The sequence below is a fragment of the Lissotriton vulgaris genome, chromosome 11, assembly GCF_964263255.1.
Source record: "Lissotriton vulgaris chromosome 11, aLisVul1.2, whole genome shotgun sequence".
Taxonomy (NCBI): domain Eukaryota; kingdom Metazoa; phylum Chordata; class Amphibia; order Caudata; family Salamandridae; genus Lissotriton; species Lissotriton vulgaris.
Window position 1 is genome coordinate 1,018,605,558 of NC_141699.1, and position 16,412 is coordinate 1,018,621,969.

General features: G+C 38.7%; 1 protein-coding gene across 1 annotated transcript in view; it reads left to right on the forward strand.

Annotated features, from left to right (window-relative positions):
- The window catches only part of LOC147683948 (maltase-glucoamylase-like), a 588,456-nt gene that overhangs the window by 326,657 nt on the left and 245,387 nt on the right, over positions 1-16,412 (forward strand). The window contains exons 41-44 of the mRNA XM_086944339.1: positions 3,843-3,991; positions 5,477-5,561; positions 5,657-5,713; positions 9,361-9,485. Coding sequence (XP_086800465.1) covers positions 3,843-3,991; positions 5,477-5,561; positions 5,657-5,713; positions 9,361-9,485 — 416 coding nt within the window. The remainder of the gene's footprint in view (positions 1-3,842; positions 3,992-5,476; positions 5,562-5,656; positions 5,714-9,360; positions 9,486-16,412) is intronic.

A 16,412-nucleotide genomic window follows, 5' to 3' on the forward strand; every position in this document is an offset into this window, starting at 1 on the left:
CTTTAAAAAACAGCTGAAAATCCACTATTTATAGTGGTTGTTAGCTCAATTTCCCATCCCAGCCACCATGTAATGTGGCCTCCTCACTGAGTGACTATGTGATGGGAGCCAATATTGTTTTTCACACAGTGGCACCATGTGACTTGGCAGGTCTGCTAATGTAGTTTAACAGCCGAAGCTACCGACTTTGGAACTGGGGAACCGGGTGTGAGTCTCAACATCTCTCAACATCCTGTTATTCTGGGCAAATCACTCAATCTTCCTATGCCTACAGATTGTATTTTTTTTTAAATGAAGGTGTTGTTGTATAATGTATCTAGTGCTCATGTGAAGCGCTCCGGATTCGGGTCAATTTAGTGCTATATATAAAAAATAGCAAAAAAAAACCCTCATCTTTGGAAGGGGAAACTTTAAATCATTGGAGACATAGATATGGGGTGATTACAAGTGGGACTCTGATAGTTGAATTTGAAATGAGGAATGCCAGGAGAATGATTTATTCTGGGTCCACTTCTCTCAGAAATTCTTAATTTCTCCTTAGGCTTTTACATGGAGATTTGGTGTGTTTTTAGTAGCCAAAATCTAGTTGTCAAATAAAACGATACACAATGTTCCTGTAGGTTTCAAATTTTCGATGGGGCAGTAACTTGTACTGGTCTCATTAGAGTTAAGTAACCACTAATTACCATATTGCTCGATTGAAGTTGCCGATTTGCAGCCTCAGCCCAAAGTTACTATTGCTTTGCTTTACAGATATTCATCCTGATTGAAAAAGTTATTTTGCAGTTACAACTGCCATTTGCAAAATCACATGTTTTTCTTAGTACGAAAAAGGTTTTTAGACTAAACTAAACCCTTTCCAGTTTGAAACAAATCTTGCTGGCTCACAAAAATACTTTTTTGATCCTTTCTGTGTCTCAATGAGGAAGGGTGTTAAATAAGCTTTCCCCTCCTCTTTCTGAGAATAAAATGCTTGTATTGGTGCAGAAACAGTGTCTTTCACAGTTTGTCCACATTTTGTGTTTGTAATGGGGAGGCAAATCCAGGAATCCTAGGCCACTGATAATGAGATCCAAAGACCTAAAACTTTTTTACCTCATGCAGTCTATCTCTCTGTACAAAGAGGACCACTGAAAAGAAATAACATTACTGTACCCATTGGATTTTTGTGTTTTGCTAGTACACCACCGCTTTGTGGTCTTTCATCTGGAGATTTCACCAGCTGCAAGCAAAGGAAGTCTCCATTTGAAATACTAGTAAAAACCTGGAAATAGGCCATGGAAGACTGTTTCCTTCATGGTATTCCCAGAAATTGTCCAATTCTGTAATTTTCATTCCTCAGAATTAACAGGTTTGTGATAATTTTAATTTTGTGTCATAGTAATTACCAGACTTATTATGAACCACTCATAACAATGGACACACCAGTTAAGGATAACGCCTCTTGTTAAGAACCATACAATTTCCTTGAACCCCACAACAAATGACTCGATGCAAATAGCTTAAAAGCAATTCTCTTCAAATCTCAAAATTTGTCTGTAATTTCTGAGTTTGTGGGAGAATCATTCATACTTCATAAGGGATCATAGTGACTGGTATCACTTAGGGAGACTTTAGAAATGTGTGTGCATTGTCACTTTTATATGTTATGGCTACTAACCAATTTGCATTACTTGCTGAAGAGTTATAAACATCTTAAAACCAGAATCATGCCCTATCTGTCACAAATGAAAGAATGAGAATGAAATAAATCAAAATCCAACTCTGGAAATGCTATTTGGGAAAAGGTCTCCATGAAAATGATCATTGCCTCTATGTACACTGTAGGAATATATAAATGACTAATTGGTCTTGTTTTAATAGTTCTCTACTGGGCTAACATTTTGGGACCAAGGAAGCAAAGTATCAACATTCATGTCATCCAAAAACCACAAGGGAACCTTATGGATACAAAGACATATTAGCACATTTGTAATAGAATACATTTCAATGAGATGCCCATTAGCATACAAATATGCAAACAATAGATAGATTTCATCCCAAAAAAGAATAAAAAATAAAGTTGTCAAATGGAAGTTCATCTGAGTCAAATGAAAAGTATGATTAAGAGAAGGGTAAGGGAGGAGCAGGGCATTAGCAACCCAAACCACTAAAGGTAAAATAAAGAATATGTAAAAGAGAAGTAGATTTGTGGGTACTGAAGGATCAAATGAGCAATGTGAGATGGAAAAAGAAAAAAGTAGAGAAGGTGGTGATACAGAATGTACTACAAAAAAACACAACATCAGTCTGAAAAAAACACAAGCAAACACAGCATCAGTCTAAAAAACCAAGATTGAAAACATCTCTCAAAAATAAGCACTTTAATTTTCTTTTTGAACAGCCCATGAAAAGAACTAGAGAGTAGGGCAGGGGTGTACATGTTCAGAACTCTGATAGAACTGCCAGATAATGACATACATATTGTGCACTGCTTTTAAAAGCTGAGAGTTCCACCATGAGTTATTCAGTGCTGTAGAGAGAATACAGACCTCTTGGGACTTTCAGCTATATTGTGAAATTTAGCACTTCCCTGGAAGTTATTTGAATTTAAAAAATCTGCTGAAAATATTTTTAACCACTGATTTCATAAAGACTGTTTGTATAGTTGCATTCTTAGAACGCATGTGCCTTCAGATATCATACCTAGAACTATGGATCAGATTAAAACGTTAGCGCTGCACATAGTCCGATTCACGAAGCAGATTATTTGCATGTACTAACCCGTTTTAGGAGTCAGTAAACTTTTACTGGCTCCTGAAATGTGTTTAGAAATAGACACTAATTCTCAAACCATTGACAAGGTACTGTCTCCCAATAATGGGCGGGAACTCATTGGCAAAGGTGAATGGGTCTACTTAGGACCAGATTGTCAGTTGTAGAGGGATACGCACTGGTCCAAGAAACTACTACCAATGCTCATTGAAGTGTTTCAAAAGTGAATTTTATTTTTAAAAAGAAGGAGCCTTGTTTCAATTAATGAATTAGGGCAGCATTAAAAAAAAATTAAATTTTTCAATTTTGAAATGCAGTTGTGGGGTTGGTGGGTACTGACATGTGCAGGTCACCATCCCTGTAGTTGTAGCCAAAGGAAGTGAATTGAAAATTTCAACCAGCATAATTAATATTCATAAGGCAGGTCAGGTCTGTAACCCACACCGAGTTGATCTATTGTGAACTGACATATTTTTACATTAGTCAGTTTACTAAATAAAATACTGTTCCCAAAAACAAGAGTCATAATATTCTCACACTATTTGTGATCAGTATCTTAATCCATCTGACCCCAGGTCACCATCCTATAGCTTTCACAGTTCTTTATAACTGTGGAATGTATAATTTGAAACGTTTCAGAGTTTGTAAATCACGATAAAGGTAGTCATGCATAAGATGTGACTTCTTATTTGAGTGTGCTAAACGTACCACATGAAAATGTTTTGCTGTTCACACCTGAGAGGAGCATTTAGCAGCATCAATTTGTTGTTTGACATATTATTGGTCTTCATGATCTTCTGTTGTGAATAAAACAAAACTACAAATATTTGTTTTTTATTTTTGATGTTTTACTAGGGTATTGTTAAAGTAATGCATTGAATATACTATCTGCAGCTTGTAATAGAGTGTAAATAATAAAGGGCATTTTCTTTGAATGTTTACAATAGATAATTCAGTTTGTTACTTTTGTATGTGGTTGCTAAATTCAAAAATAAAAAAAGGTATTTTGTGAACAAAAAATAACAGCATATTATGTTACTAACATAAACATATATCCTGTTTCAAAATACACTCTTGTATCATTCTAGAGACAAGATCCTGCTTCTTTTAATCAAACATTCCAAGATATGGCAAGGAACGTTTTGAACGTGAGATATACACTCCTGCCCTACCTGTATACATTAATGTACGAAGCACATGCAACTGGAAGTACTGTTGTCCGTCCACTGTTGCATGAGTAAGTATCTAATAGTGAGTAATGAACTATGATTCAAATACTTGAAGAGGAGATTGGCTGGAAATCCTTTCACCCACAAGGCACTTGGTGGTCATGGACGCACAGTCCGTAGACACGTTAACAAATGCCCATTCACCCTCATCAAATAGATATTTCTGGAAATCTAACAATAGAGCTAGAGATGTGCAATTTTTCTGGTCTTACAAAGTCTTGCATTGTTCCTGATTTTCTTACTTAATTGTGTCTGTGAAAGTTCATTTATTTAATTTACCAACATTCCGGTGAGATTTCTCTGTTCATTGCTACCCTATTTTGCTGCACTGCCATACACTCTTCACTGTAATAAAAAACAGCCAGTGTATAAAACACTTGTAGATTTATTTCTCTGCTCACTTGCACAACGTTTTTATTCACAATGGCCAATGAATGTAGAATGCTTCTCTGTGAATTTAACCCATTGGCACATTTTAGACAGGGCATGCTCTGTGAGTTTAACCTCATTTTCCAAAACACAAACCAATTTGTGGTGCTGAAAAATTATTATGTAATTCATTGTGTACCAAAAAGAACTTTTAACCCAACCTGTACTGAAAAATTGGAAAATTAAGATTTCCAAATTGAGACCAAAATACAATGATGGATACTTGAGACATATACTCTTGGATATCTCAACCTTGGAATGTTTCATACCAACTCTTGTACTAGTTTTTGTAGTTCATTTTCAATAATTCTGATAAATATAAAACCCCTTAGTGAATTATACTACCATTGTTGATAGATAGCCATCAATATTCTTTGGGTCTAGTTTAATCTTGGGTGGTAATAGAAAATACACCAATTCCAGCTCTAAATAATTTGGTGTATCCTGCATCCCACAGAAAAATAGAAGAAGGAATTAAGCATGTACATTTCTTCAGATGTAAGACCTTTCTCCAGGCAAAGGAGGACTTTCCATAATAGCCAAATCCTTGATATGGCCCACAGTGTCCCTTTCACAAAGGTTATCAGAATATTGAGCACAAAGAAATCATATTGCAAAAATGTTGGTGACAGAATATGGACTTTGAAGGTACTGCAAAGGGAGTAATGTATAGATAAATATTGATTTATTATTCTTAACTACACATATATGGGTCTTGAAAATATAGTTATGTCATCAAAATAAATGTATGTGCAGGTACGTACAGCAAGTATAATATGTATTGTAAATTGATTCTTATATATAATTACCTTAACAATTCTTTTGCAGTCAATTTTGTGGCTGTGATATTTTTGCAGGTAGTACACTTTTATCGATCTGCCTGCTTTTGAATGCAAATGGATATTGTAACAATGTTACTGTGACAATGTATACAATTGCTGAAAGACATGACACTACAATGAGTATACATTACTTTACCCACAACTACATTTGTAAGATCATTGTAATTCATTTCATACTCTGAAGATTTGAAAGTAATATGAAGAATTTGTTTTTTCATTTAGGTTTGTAAGTGACAAGAACACTTGGGATGTATACAGACAATTCTTGTGGGGACCAGCATTGCTTATAAGTCCAGTGCTAGAAGAAGTATGCTACTTTTCACTTGTTCTAAATTACAGTAAATATTACCAGCAATAGTTTGGAAAGTATATGTAATATTATTATTTAATTTTTAATTTCAGAAAGTGTCAGAGGTCCATGCCTATATTCCTGCTACACATTGGTATGATTATTACACGGTAAGCGATTTTGTTTTTAGGTCTAACATACAGACAACTTTACATCACTAATATATACAAATATATAGCTAACATGGGCTTTGTCTCAGCCCCTTGCAGCCAGTTATGTGACTTGCTTGTTCATCGTATGTTTTGGCATCCTATTAAATGTATTTTTGCCTTTTTCTTGTTAATCCCACTTCTAAAATATTTCTTTTTTTATTATTTTCTGATTGGATGACTTGTGTACTGCTTGCTTTCAGGCAACTCGTTTTTTCAATATGTTCTTTGTGTTTTCTTTCTGTTTCTCCTTTATATTTTGCACCCCCCTCACATTTCACTGGATATCTTTGTTATTTCCATGGAATTGCTTTATTTAGCACCTGGCAGCTGCAGCTTGCTGTTGGGTCACATCTTTCTTAAAGGGTACTTTTGCATGTTTTGTATTTTGATTTACTAATCCAAGACAGTTGTCACCTATCTTCAGATGATAAATTAAAAAACAAATACAATTGTGACTGTGCTATGCCAGGAGCACACTTGCATGGAAATGTAATCATGCTTGCCTACAGCAGCATCATCATGCATATGTAGACTTGCGTGGATACACATCATTGATCCTTTTTTTTCTTTTCACCAATGCATTTTCAAAAAGCATTAGAAAAGTAATAAGTCCACATTGCTTTTAAAAAGTGAGACCAATTGCTTGGCCAATACTTGTTATTGTTTGTTGCAGTGATGCCTGAATCAGGTAAATCACATTAGGGCACACATTCCACAAAATTCTGTTTAGATGCTAATGCAGTATTCCCATTTTCTTTAAATATCTGATTAGCGAGCAATAGTATCTCATTCACTGCACTGATATATAAGTATAGTTACCCGGAGCAATACCTTGTATATGGACCAGGCTGCAAAATAGCCTAATCATTTATTTTGCTCCCATCAATTCTTGTATTCTACTTTCCTTCTGATAAAATAATGATCCAGATTGTGGATGGATCTTTTACATGTGTTTGTCAGCTATTTTTTTACTATTTCCTTACATATAAATTAGGACAATTGGATGGCTCTTATTTTCTACCTATGTTAACCCATGCTTAACAAAACCTATAAATTCTAAACACAGAGACTAGCAGTGGACCAAAACGTAACAAAGTATGACTTGTTTGGCCTGCCGAAGGTGCTTTTTTTACTAATAGCACCACCGAAAAACAAGTGCTAGTAACAAGCCATCTTTATGCCAAAATTCCTCTTGATGTAAATACTGACTCACAAGTGTAGATTGAGATAATGCCGAGCAGGGGAACAAACTAAAAAACATGAATCTGTGAGTTGCATTTTAGGGACTCTTTCTTTCTAGGCTCGTGGAAGAGCTACATTACCAGTTTCATCAAAGGAATCGTACCAACTGAGATATTTTTTTAAAATTAGATGCAGGGGAATCAAATGATTTATGCGATCACACCTTTTTTCACCTCTAATGCTCTGAAAACATGTAACATTTTAATGAACCGTCCAGTGATGCACACATTTTCCAGAAGATGTAAGACCATTTGGCCAAAAACTGCTTTCAATCCACACGTCCAAGCTCTGTGTAAAATAAATATCAAAATGTCCTTTAAAAGGTTGTCATTTTTTGGGAGCTGTGGGGGAACAAAAGTTGATGCTATGTTTGCTAATAGTAGTAAGTTTGTTTTAAACATTGTCAAAATGAGGGAAAAATGTTCTAATTGAATACAGGGAATAATTCTATAATTCTGCAATACTGCCCCTTGAATGTAGTAAAAAAAAAAAAAAGTAGAACAGAATGCTTTACTCCAAACTCCAGCTAACAGGTCCAGTAATACACGAACATACCTTCTCCCATGCCTCAGGTATATTGACCAGAAATAACCACCTTAATTTTCTAATTTGCTCATAATTTTCTAATTTCTAAACATGCACCTACTCTGGGTAATCCATCTATCGCCACCAGCATATTTAACACACACTGTTATTTCATTATTGCCAAATGAGCCATAAGTGGAAAAATGTAATAATGTTGTCTCTTGAACCCTGGAGAGAACCATTTTGTTCTTCTCCACATTCTCTCTAGCATAGAATGTAACACTTCCTTCACACATGTAATCCTCTATCATTTTAAGTTACAAAATATATATCTTGCTAGCCATGCACAGTTAAATTAGAAGGTCAATAAAAATTTATATTTCCATTATCCAAAGTTCCTTCCAAAACAACAGCTGTTTCACTCCAATGCTCCCCTTATCTTCTGAGATGATCTCAATTAGTCTTTTCTGCTTTCTTTCCGATTTCAGATAATACCATACCTTGAAACCAAGTTTTCATACCCAAATAAAACATGAAGAAATCGTTATGTGTGTCCCCTTTGAGTTTTTTTCTTACAAAACAACCGCCGGTGCATTGTGGGTTGATCATGCCACTGCACCCTTCAGTGTCTCTACAGCAAAGACTCTTATCTGCTCACATCTCTCAATCACCTGTGAGAGTTATGGACTCCACATATTTTGTCAAATAAGTTTGCTATTTGCAATAAACCTACTGTAAGAAAAAAATAGGATACTAGTTTGGGAGGATGTAAGTCCTTCCCAATTAATAAATCCGAATTCTTGGCAATAAACAAACGTGCAATAATTAAACCTTTGCTGAACCCCTGAATCTAAAGAGTTAGTTTCTAAACATAGAGTACAATGTAATAGGTAAAATGACACCAAAACATCTAAAATGCATTATGGGGTAACAGTACCAATAAATACTCAAGCCCTAATCGGAAGATACTGTTTGTGGTTGACTGATATATAGGCATGAAGTCCATGTGGGCAGAAGTTACTACACTATAGATTTACACTGCAGGCAAAAAGAAAGAGGGCATTTCTTCTAGAATTCCTGGTGGAATACCAAAACATTAACAGCTAAAGATTCTATCTTCAACCCTGGAAATGGTGTTTACATTTGTGGCTGATGGTCTTTAGTGAGTCAGAAATTCAGATTACAATATGAAATATACTGTGGAGAGGGTAAGAAGAATTATCAAGAATAATTGAAACTAAAGTACAGTGAAAGGAAGCGATAATGGTGAACCAATCAAGTGACGGTTAGCAGATGTAAATATGATATTGTATAATAGTGTGCTACTTATGCACAGTTGCCAAACTGAGATAGGTAATAGGCTATCTGCCTCTGCTTGCACACAGGTGCACAGACTTGTGAAAATTAATATAGGTAACCTGCCCAGAACTTATTACTACGATTGAAAGGAAGTGAGCGTTATTTTAAAAGATGGACACTGGAGTTTACAGTTCAAATATATTTTAATATAGAGCTTATAATAGGGAGACTTATTCACAGCAGAGGCTAACAAACTCAGAGGCGTATAAGTAAGTAAATTAGGACTGTGGTTAGCACGTTGGGACCTGCTTTCTTGGAAAAAGTATTTTATGGATTGCAAATCTAACAGCAAATCTTGCATTCTGCTACCCCTTGGAAGAGTGACATTTTGAAGGAAGATTGATAGGCCAGGTATTCTATGCATTAAAATTTTGGAAAACATGCTGCTTGCTTCATATTCAAGAATAGTAGTCGTTAGATACCATACTTTTAGAAAAGTACTTCTGCAAATCTTAAATGATGCTTTTTTTACATTGCAGGGCAAAAACCTTGGTGTGAGAGGAGAATGGAAAATATTGCCAGCTCCCTGGGACCACATTAATCTTCATGTTCGAGGAGGTTATATAATTCCCCAGCAAGAGCCTGCTTTCAATACTAACCATAGGTATGCATTTAGTAGTAATAGTTTATTAATGATTGTTAGAAATTGGGTTTCTTTGGTCTCTTTGGCAGAGGCATGCTCTATGTTCAAATAGGAACCACAATCAATTGGTAGGGTAAATCAGATACACTCCTTAAATTAACATGTGCTCACCCTCTAGTAGCTTAGAACAGAGCAGTGAAGCTTAACTTAAGAGATAATTTGTAAAGTATTTGTGCAACATTGCAAACAGTAAGAGCGCAGCGGGAGCGCCGTTTGCGCGCCGGAGGCGCACCTAAGGCAAGCCCATCTGCGCCCGTCCGCGCCTGGACCGGGCCCAGGGCCACCCCCCCTACTCGTTCCACCATTACCAACCCTGCAACTACCATTATGTACAACTCCGACTACCTTCATTCGCTAAACTCCACCGCGCATCAATGCCAGCGCATTAATCTAGCAAAACAACCATGCCACCTTCCTTACATCTGCCCAAAATGCTCCTTTATCACTAATAACTACCGCCCCTCACCAACAACGATCACAAACAAAAAGGCACTACCTAAATCATGCATAGCCGCTCTGATAAATGTGCGCTCCCTCCCTAAGCACAAATATGAAATCTCCAATTTCATTGAGAGCCACAACATCGACCTCCTCTTCATTACCGAAACATGGGGCGATCTCTCCTGCGGACCAGATTTCGCTACTGCTACCCCTGAAGGATACTCTAATGTTAGACTGGACAGACCTCCTCCTAAAAAAGGAGGTGGACTAGCCATCATATACCGTGGAAACCTAACAGTACGAACAGAAACTATCCCCACCTCTTGCTGTGAAACTTTGTCTTTCTCTATCTCTATCCCAAATGCGCCCCCTTTCAAAGGTACACTTATCTACCGCCCTCCTGGACCTCGCAGTCCTTTCCTCGCTAGTTTACCCATGCTTCTTGAACCACTGGCAGGTGAAAGTCAGTACACCTTTTTAGGTGATTTTAACTTCCATCTTGAGCTATTGAACAATCCTGATACCACTGCTCTGTTATCTGAACTAAATACTATAGGACTCCCACAATTGGTCACTGGCTCCTCGCATACTGCGGGCCATCTCCTCGACGGTCTATTCTCTAGCGAGAAATCCCTAGTAATAAAGGATCTCCTTCCCTTTACCTGGACGGACCATTCTGCTATTCTTTTTGATTTTACACTACAACCTACTCCCCCCCGACTCCACACTTCCCCACCCTTAAATAAATTCAGAGCCTGGAAAAGCATCGACATTCCTGCTTCCCAATCCTCACTATTGACCTCCCTACCACCCACTGAGGCGGACCCTGAACTAGCTGCCAATAACTATACCACTTGGATCCGAAACACTGTCGATCAAACAGTCCCACTTAAGAAACAATCCTCCAACAGAAACATCAAGTCCTCACCCTGGTTCAATGATACTCTTAGACTGGAAAGACAACACTGTAGGCGCCAAGAACGCAAATGGAGACGTGACTACGACCCAGAGCAAAAAGCCCTCTATAAAATCATGCTGCTTGACTACAAACAACTAATCATCAAGGAGAAAAGTAAGTACTATAGCAGTCAAATTAATCTTGCTCAAGACTCAACCAAACAACTCTTCCAGGTAGTGACGCGTCTCTCTGGACAAACAGCATCCACCCCTATTACATATACCCAAGAATTATGTAACTCTCTGGCAAACCATTTCCAAAAAAAAGTCACGGACATCTTCTCCCAATTTAAAGCGCATGCCAATGGTACTGGACACCCTCACTCCGCCTCTAATGACCAAACTCCGTCGGACATGAACTCTACCAACCCCCCTCGAACAAACCCTTCCAGTTCCTTCCAGGAATTTTCTCAGATCTCCTCTGAATTGGTGTCTCATCTCTTACGCACCACGAATTCCGGATCTCCGGAAGACCCATGTCCCCCCGCCATTCTCAAAAACTTCCCCAAAATTATAAGCCCTAAACTCACCGATATTTTTAATACAATGTTCCTGTCCACTACTTTTCCTTCCATCTGGAAAAAAGCCATTGTCAAACCTCTTATCAAAAAAAGCTCACTTGATCCGACGATAGTTGTCAATTATCGTCCTATCGCCTGCCTCCCACTCCCTGCCAAAATTGTGGAAAAAATAATGAATACACAAATTTCAGATTTTATAGATCAAAACAACTGCCTGGACGAAACACAATTTGGCTTCCGGAAGGGACACGGGACGGAAACTGCGCTTATTAAAGCCACAGAGGAAATCAGGAAGTCTCTGGATAGTGGAGGATCAGCAGTGCTCATTCTGCTCGACCTGTCTGCGGCCTTCGACACGGTCGATCACTCCACTTTGATCGACCGTGTCGAAACGGCAGGCATCACGGGTGCAGCGAAAGAACTCATTGCCTCATTCCTCACCGATCGAGTTCAATCCGTTGCCTTCGGCAACTTCAACTCACCTCCCTTCACTCTTCCTTGTGGTGTTCCCCAGGGGTCCTCGCTAAGTCCCACATTATTCAACATCTATGTGTCAGACTTAGCGAGGACCATAAAAATCCATCACCTGGCAGTTACATCCTACGCCGACGACACCCAGATTGTCCTAGCCATAAACAAAAACGGAGATGAAGTGGCCGCCAACTTTAATCTGGGAATGCTGGCAATAAGTAATTGGATGGCAAGAAACTGCCTGAAATTAAACTCCGATAAAACGGAGGTGATGCTGTTTGGCAATCTCTCCCCTGCTTGGTCTCCCACATGGTGGCCTGATGCCCTGGGACCCCCCCCTTCCCCTGTGACCAAGGCAAGAAATCTCGGAGTTATACTGGACACCAAACTCACCTTCATGCACCACGTCAACGCGGTAGTATCCTCCTCATTCTATACCTTGAGAATGATAAAAAAACTCCTACCTTATCTTCCCATGAATATGACAAAAACGTTGATCAGCGCACTCATCATGGCCCGCATTGACTATTGTAATGGTCTGCTAGTCAATGCTCAAGAAGGTGTTCTAAAGAAATTATAACTGGTGCAAAATGCGGCGGCCAGATTGATTACGGGATGTCCTAAGTATGCCTCCATTTCTGGGACACTCCGAGAGCTTCACTGGCTGCCTGTAAAGAAGAGAACTAAGTTCAAGGCCCTCTGTATTGCCTATAAAGCAATTCATGGTCAAGGTCCAGCGTATTTGAAAGATTCCTTCTGTCCTTACAAACCTGCCAGATCCCTAAGATCCTCAACCGCTGGACTCATGCAGGTTCCCAGGACTAAGAAAGTCTCCTGGGGAGACAGATCCTTCATAGTTACCACTTCTAAACTATGGAACAGTCTTCCACATTACATCAAAGCCTCCACATCTCTTCTCTCTTTCCGCAAGCAGATAAAATCCTGGCTGTTCACGCAATAACTCCTCATGGACCAGTTCTCTCTCTCAGCGCCGAGACACCCACGGGTAATTGAGCGCTTAACAAATCGCCTAAATAAATAAATAAATAAGACAGTGAAAATACCACAAAAGACTCTAAACCAGTTTAGAAAAATAGACAACAATTTTAAAAATAAACCAAAACCAAAATGACAAAACCCTGATAAGTAAAAGCCAAGATATATATTTTTAAAGATTGATTTAAAAGTGAAAAATAGCATTTAGAAGTAATAAAAATGAGTGCCTGTGGGGTTATCTGATTGTGCTGGACAGGGTAAAGTAAAGAGGTCAGGCTGACTGTGATGGAGTGGGGGCCAGATACCGGAGCAACACAAGGCCACCTGAACAAAAGTTCCATAATTCTGGTTGCAACAGCGAGATGCGGGGTGTAGCCGAGCAATATGGCGGTGTCGATCTTGCAGAGGAGGTGATGTTTCAATTTTCTTCACGCAACAATGGCAATGCACATGTTCCAAAGATGAAACGCTTGGACCAAGATGTATTGGTTCCTAAGCTGATGTGTCAGGTTTCTCCAAGCAATTGAGGGGATGCAACAAATGTTTCTTACTGCAGCAGCGGTGATGCCGTGATTCTGATGCAACGGATCTAATGGTGATGCACTGGTTCCAAGTGCGAGGAGCTGGTTCTGCTCCAGCAACAGTAGCAATGTGTTGATTCTGCTCACACAGTAGAGGATGCATAAGTTCCACTCGAGAAAGAACCTGAATACACATCCAATGGACCAGGCATAGGAGCATGGTTTAAGACTTTGATATCCCTGAGACTTGAAACAGGAGCCAAGCCAGCATGACCTTGGAGATCCCTCTGGGTTCAAGTCAAAGAGTTCAGTTCTTCCTCAGCAGGACAGAGGGTAGCAGGGCAGCAGGGCAGCACAGCACAGCAGAAAAGCAGTTCATCCAGAGCAGAATTCCAGCAGAGTGACAGTTTTTGAAACAACACAGAAGTTCTACCTCCTGGCAGAGTTTTTTCACATATCCAGTAGTGTCTGATTTGGTGGGGTCAGGACCCAGTACTTAACCCAGTTGTGTCTTTGAAGTGGAGGTGATCTCAAAGAGGAGCGTTGAAGTGTACAGAGGTCCTCACTTCCCAGCCCTGGCTCCAGACTCACTACAGGGGGTAATACACCCTTTATATTGGGACAGGACACTGTCAATTCAGGTCTGTCATCTGCTCCCTCCTATCCTGATCAACATGTCCCATCAGGATTCAGATGGCCACTCAGTCACATCTAACCTTCATTTGTGTGTGGCTATCTAGAGGGAATACACAAAATACAGCTGTCACTTACACCAGACATTTATTGCAGACAGGCTGCAGCCACACTAGTCTTTAAGAGTTGAGAAATGCCATCTTTCTAAAAGGTATATGAAACAAAACAATTGCCAGTACTGCTCAAACAAGTTAACCATAGACTCAATAAGCTGAGTTGATAATTCTCAACTTGGAATGACCACTCTTTCAGTCCAATATATTTCAAAAAATATTTTTTATGTAGGTATCTTATTTCTACTTACAAAAGTTTTTTTAAGCTTTTTTCTTTGTTTATATGTATCAACAAAAGACAAACTAAATTAAATTTTTCGCTCTAGAATCTTATTAAAAGAGGGGGATATCTAAATGTTTGGAAGTGTAGATATGTACAATTTGGTGTGGTAAGGGGTTGTGTAGGCAACACGGGGGGAGACAAATCACATATATTTCAAACTTTGCTCATCAACCTCGCAACACTTTCATTCATCCCACAAATATTCTGGACAATACATAACAGATACAAGTAGTGGGGAAGTGAAAAGGTATGTGAAAAAATTTACAGGTATGTGAAAAAAGGGGGGGTTTGATGATAAGAATGCTATTGAATATGTACAACTAGGATAAGCCTAGAGAACTTGATTCTCAAAGAGTATGATTGAACACAAATTCAATGAATCAAATGCACAACATGCGATCATTTAGTTGCAATTCAATAAATCAGATGACACACAGTCATCAAATACAAGTGAAACATGTACAGATATTTCAATGTAAATGGGTCGACGCGTTTCGAATCCCATGAATCCGTGGGAATCTCCTCAGGACCAAAAACAGATACAATCTGAAAAACATAAAATTGACACAAAGAACTCAGTCAGATCTCAACACACAAAAGAGACTCTCAATTTAACATTCAGCGCAACATTCACTCATGTAGTACCTGTAGGGGTTTGTTCTAGGTTTCTTTGGAGAAAACTGTGAAACGGAAAAAGATCAATCTATGAGTTGCTACTCCAAGGAAGGAAAGAAGCCTCTATCCGCAATTTTCAAATCTACTTACTGAGGTCTGTTCGTGCAATCCTCTTTAACAATGGCGTCTATGAATCGGCCTCAGTAAATGAGTATAGATGCATACATTTCGAATTTTTCTGTTGAGAAAACAAAGCAAAGAGAATTCTCAGCGATGGGTTATGTTTTTCTGTGGACTCGTAATAAAAATCGCCATGGTTTATAACAGTTTGACAATAATAGTCGAACAAGAAACGTGGCCGCTTAAACTAAGGCGTTTTCTATTTCTTATTTTCTTAATTGTTTACCGGCGGCTATGTTGCCGTCTTCGAGCTTATGGGATCTAAAGTTTTGAAGTTTTCGAAATGCAAAGTCGAGTGGTCTAGCGTTTGCAATCGTTTCAATCTTAACATTTCAAAACGGGTCCGAATTCCCTATGAGCTCTTACCGTCGGTAGTCTTGTTCCCGTGAACCTTGTTTGGCAATAGATTCTGGCGCCGTGCTGACACGTCATGGGTTCGGCGCTTATTAGCAAAGCAATCGATGTCCCATGGGATGCTGGGAGATGTAGTTTTTGTGGAACATGTAGTTCCAATGCATCTACGACAAAATGATTTTTACTAAATTGCGCTGGTGTTCATAGACTTGTCTTTTCACTACTGGCAGGATGCAGTCCTTAACCGCTATTTAGACGCTAATTATAACGAAAACCGTAATTGGTGAAAACATACTCATAGATTTGTTTGATGTAGCATCTTGGTGAAGGCTGTAATGGAAGGCCTTCTATGTCACATACGAGTTTAGGAAAACTGAGGCCCCTCATTTCTATTGGTGAAGTAAAAAAAATTTGTATTGGTGAAGTAAAAATTCTTTTCAATATTGCCTATAGGTTGTAGAGTTCTGACATTTCATTCAGTCCACTAGTTGCAGTGTTGAATTTGAGTATAAGCATAGCTTCCCTCTTTCTTAGTTTTACTTCCTGGTCGCCACCTCTTTTATCAGGGTCAATTTTAGAAGTGACCGTCCATTTCAGATCGGTGTCATTGTGTCCATTTTCTAACCAATGTTGTACTAATGGCGCTGTGAGTACCTTCTTTTTTACTCTTGATTTGTGTTGTGAGATCCTTTGTCTTATCTCTTGGTTTGTTTTTCTGATATATAATTTGCAGCAGGGGCACACAATCCCGTACACCACATTGCGGGTTTTACAGTTAGTGAAACTGTCGTGTTTCCAAAAAA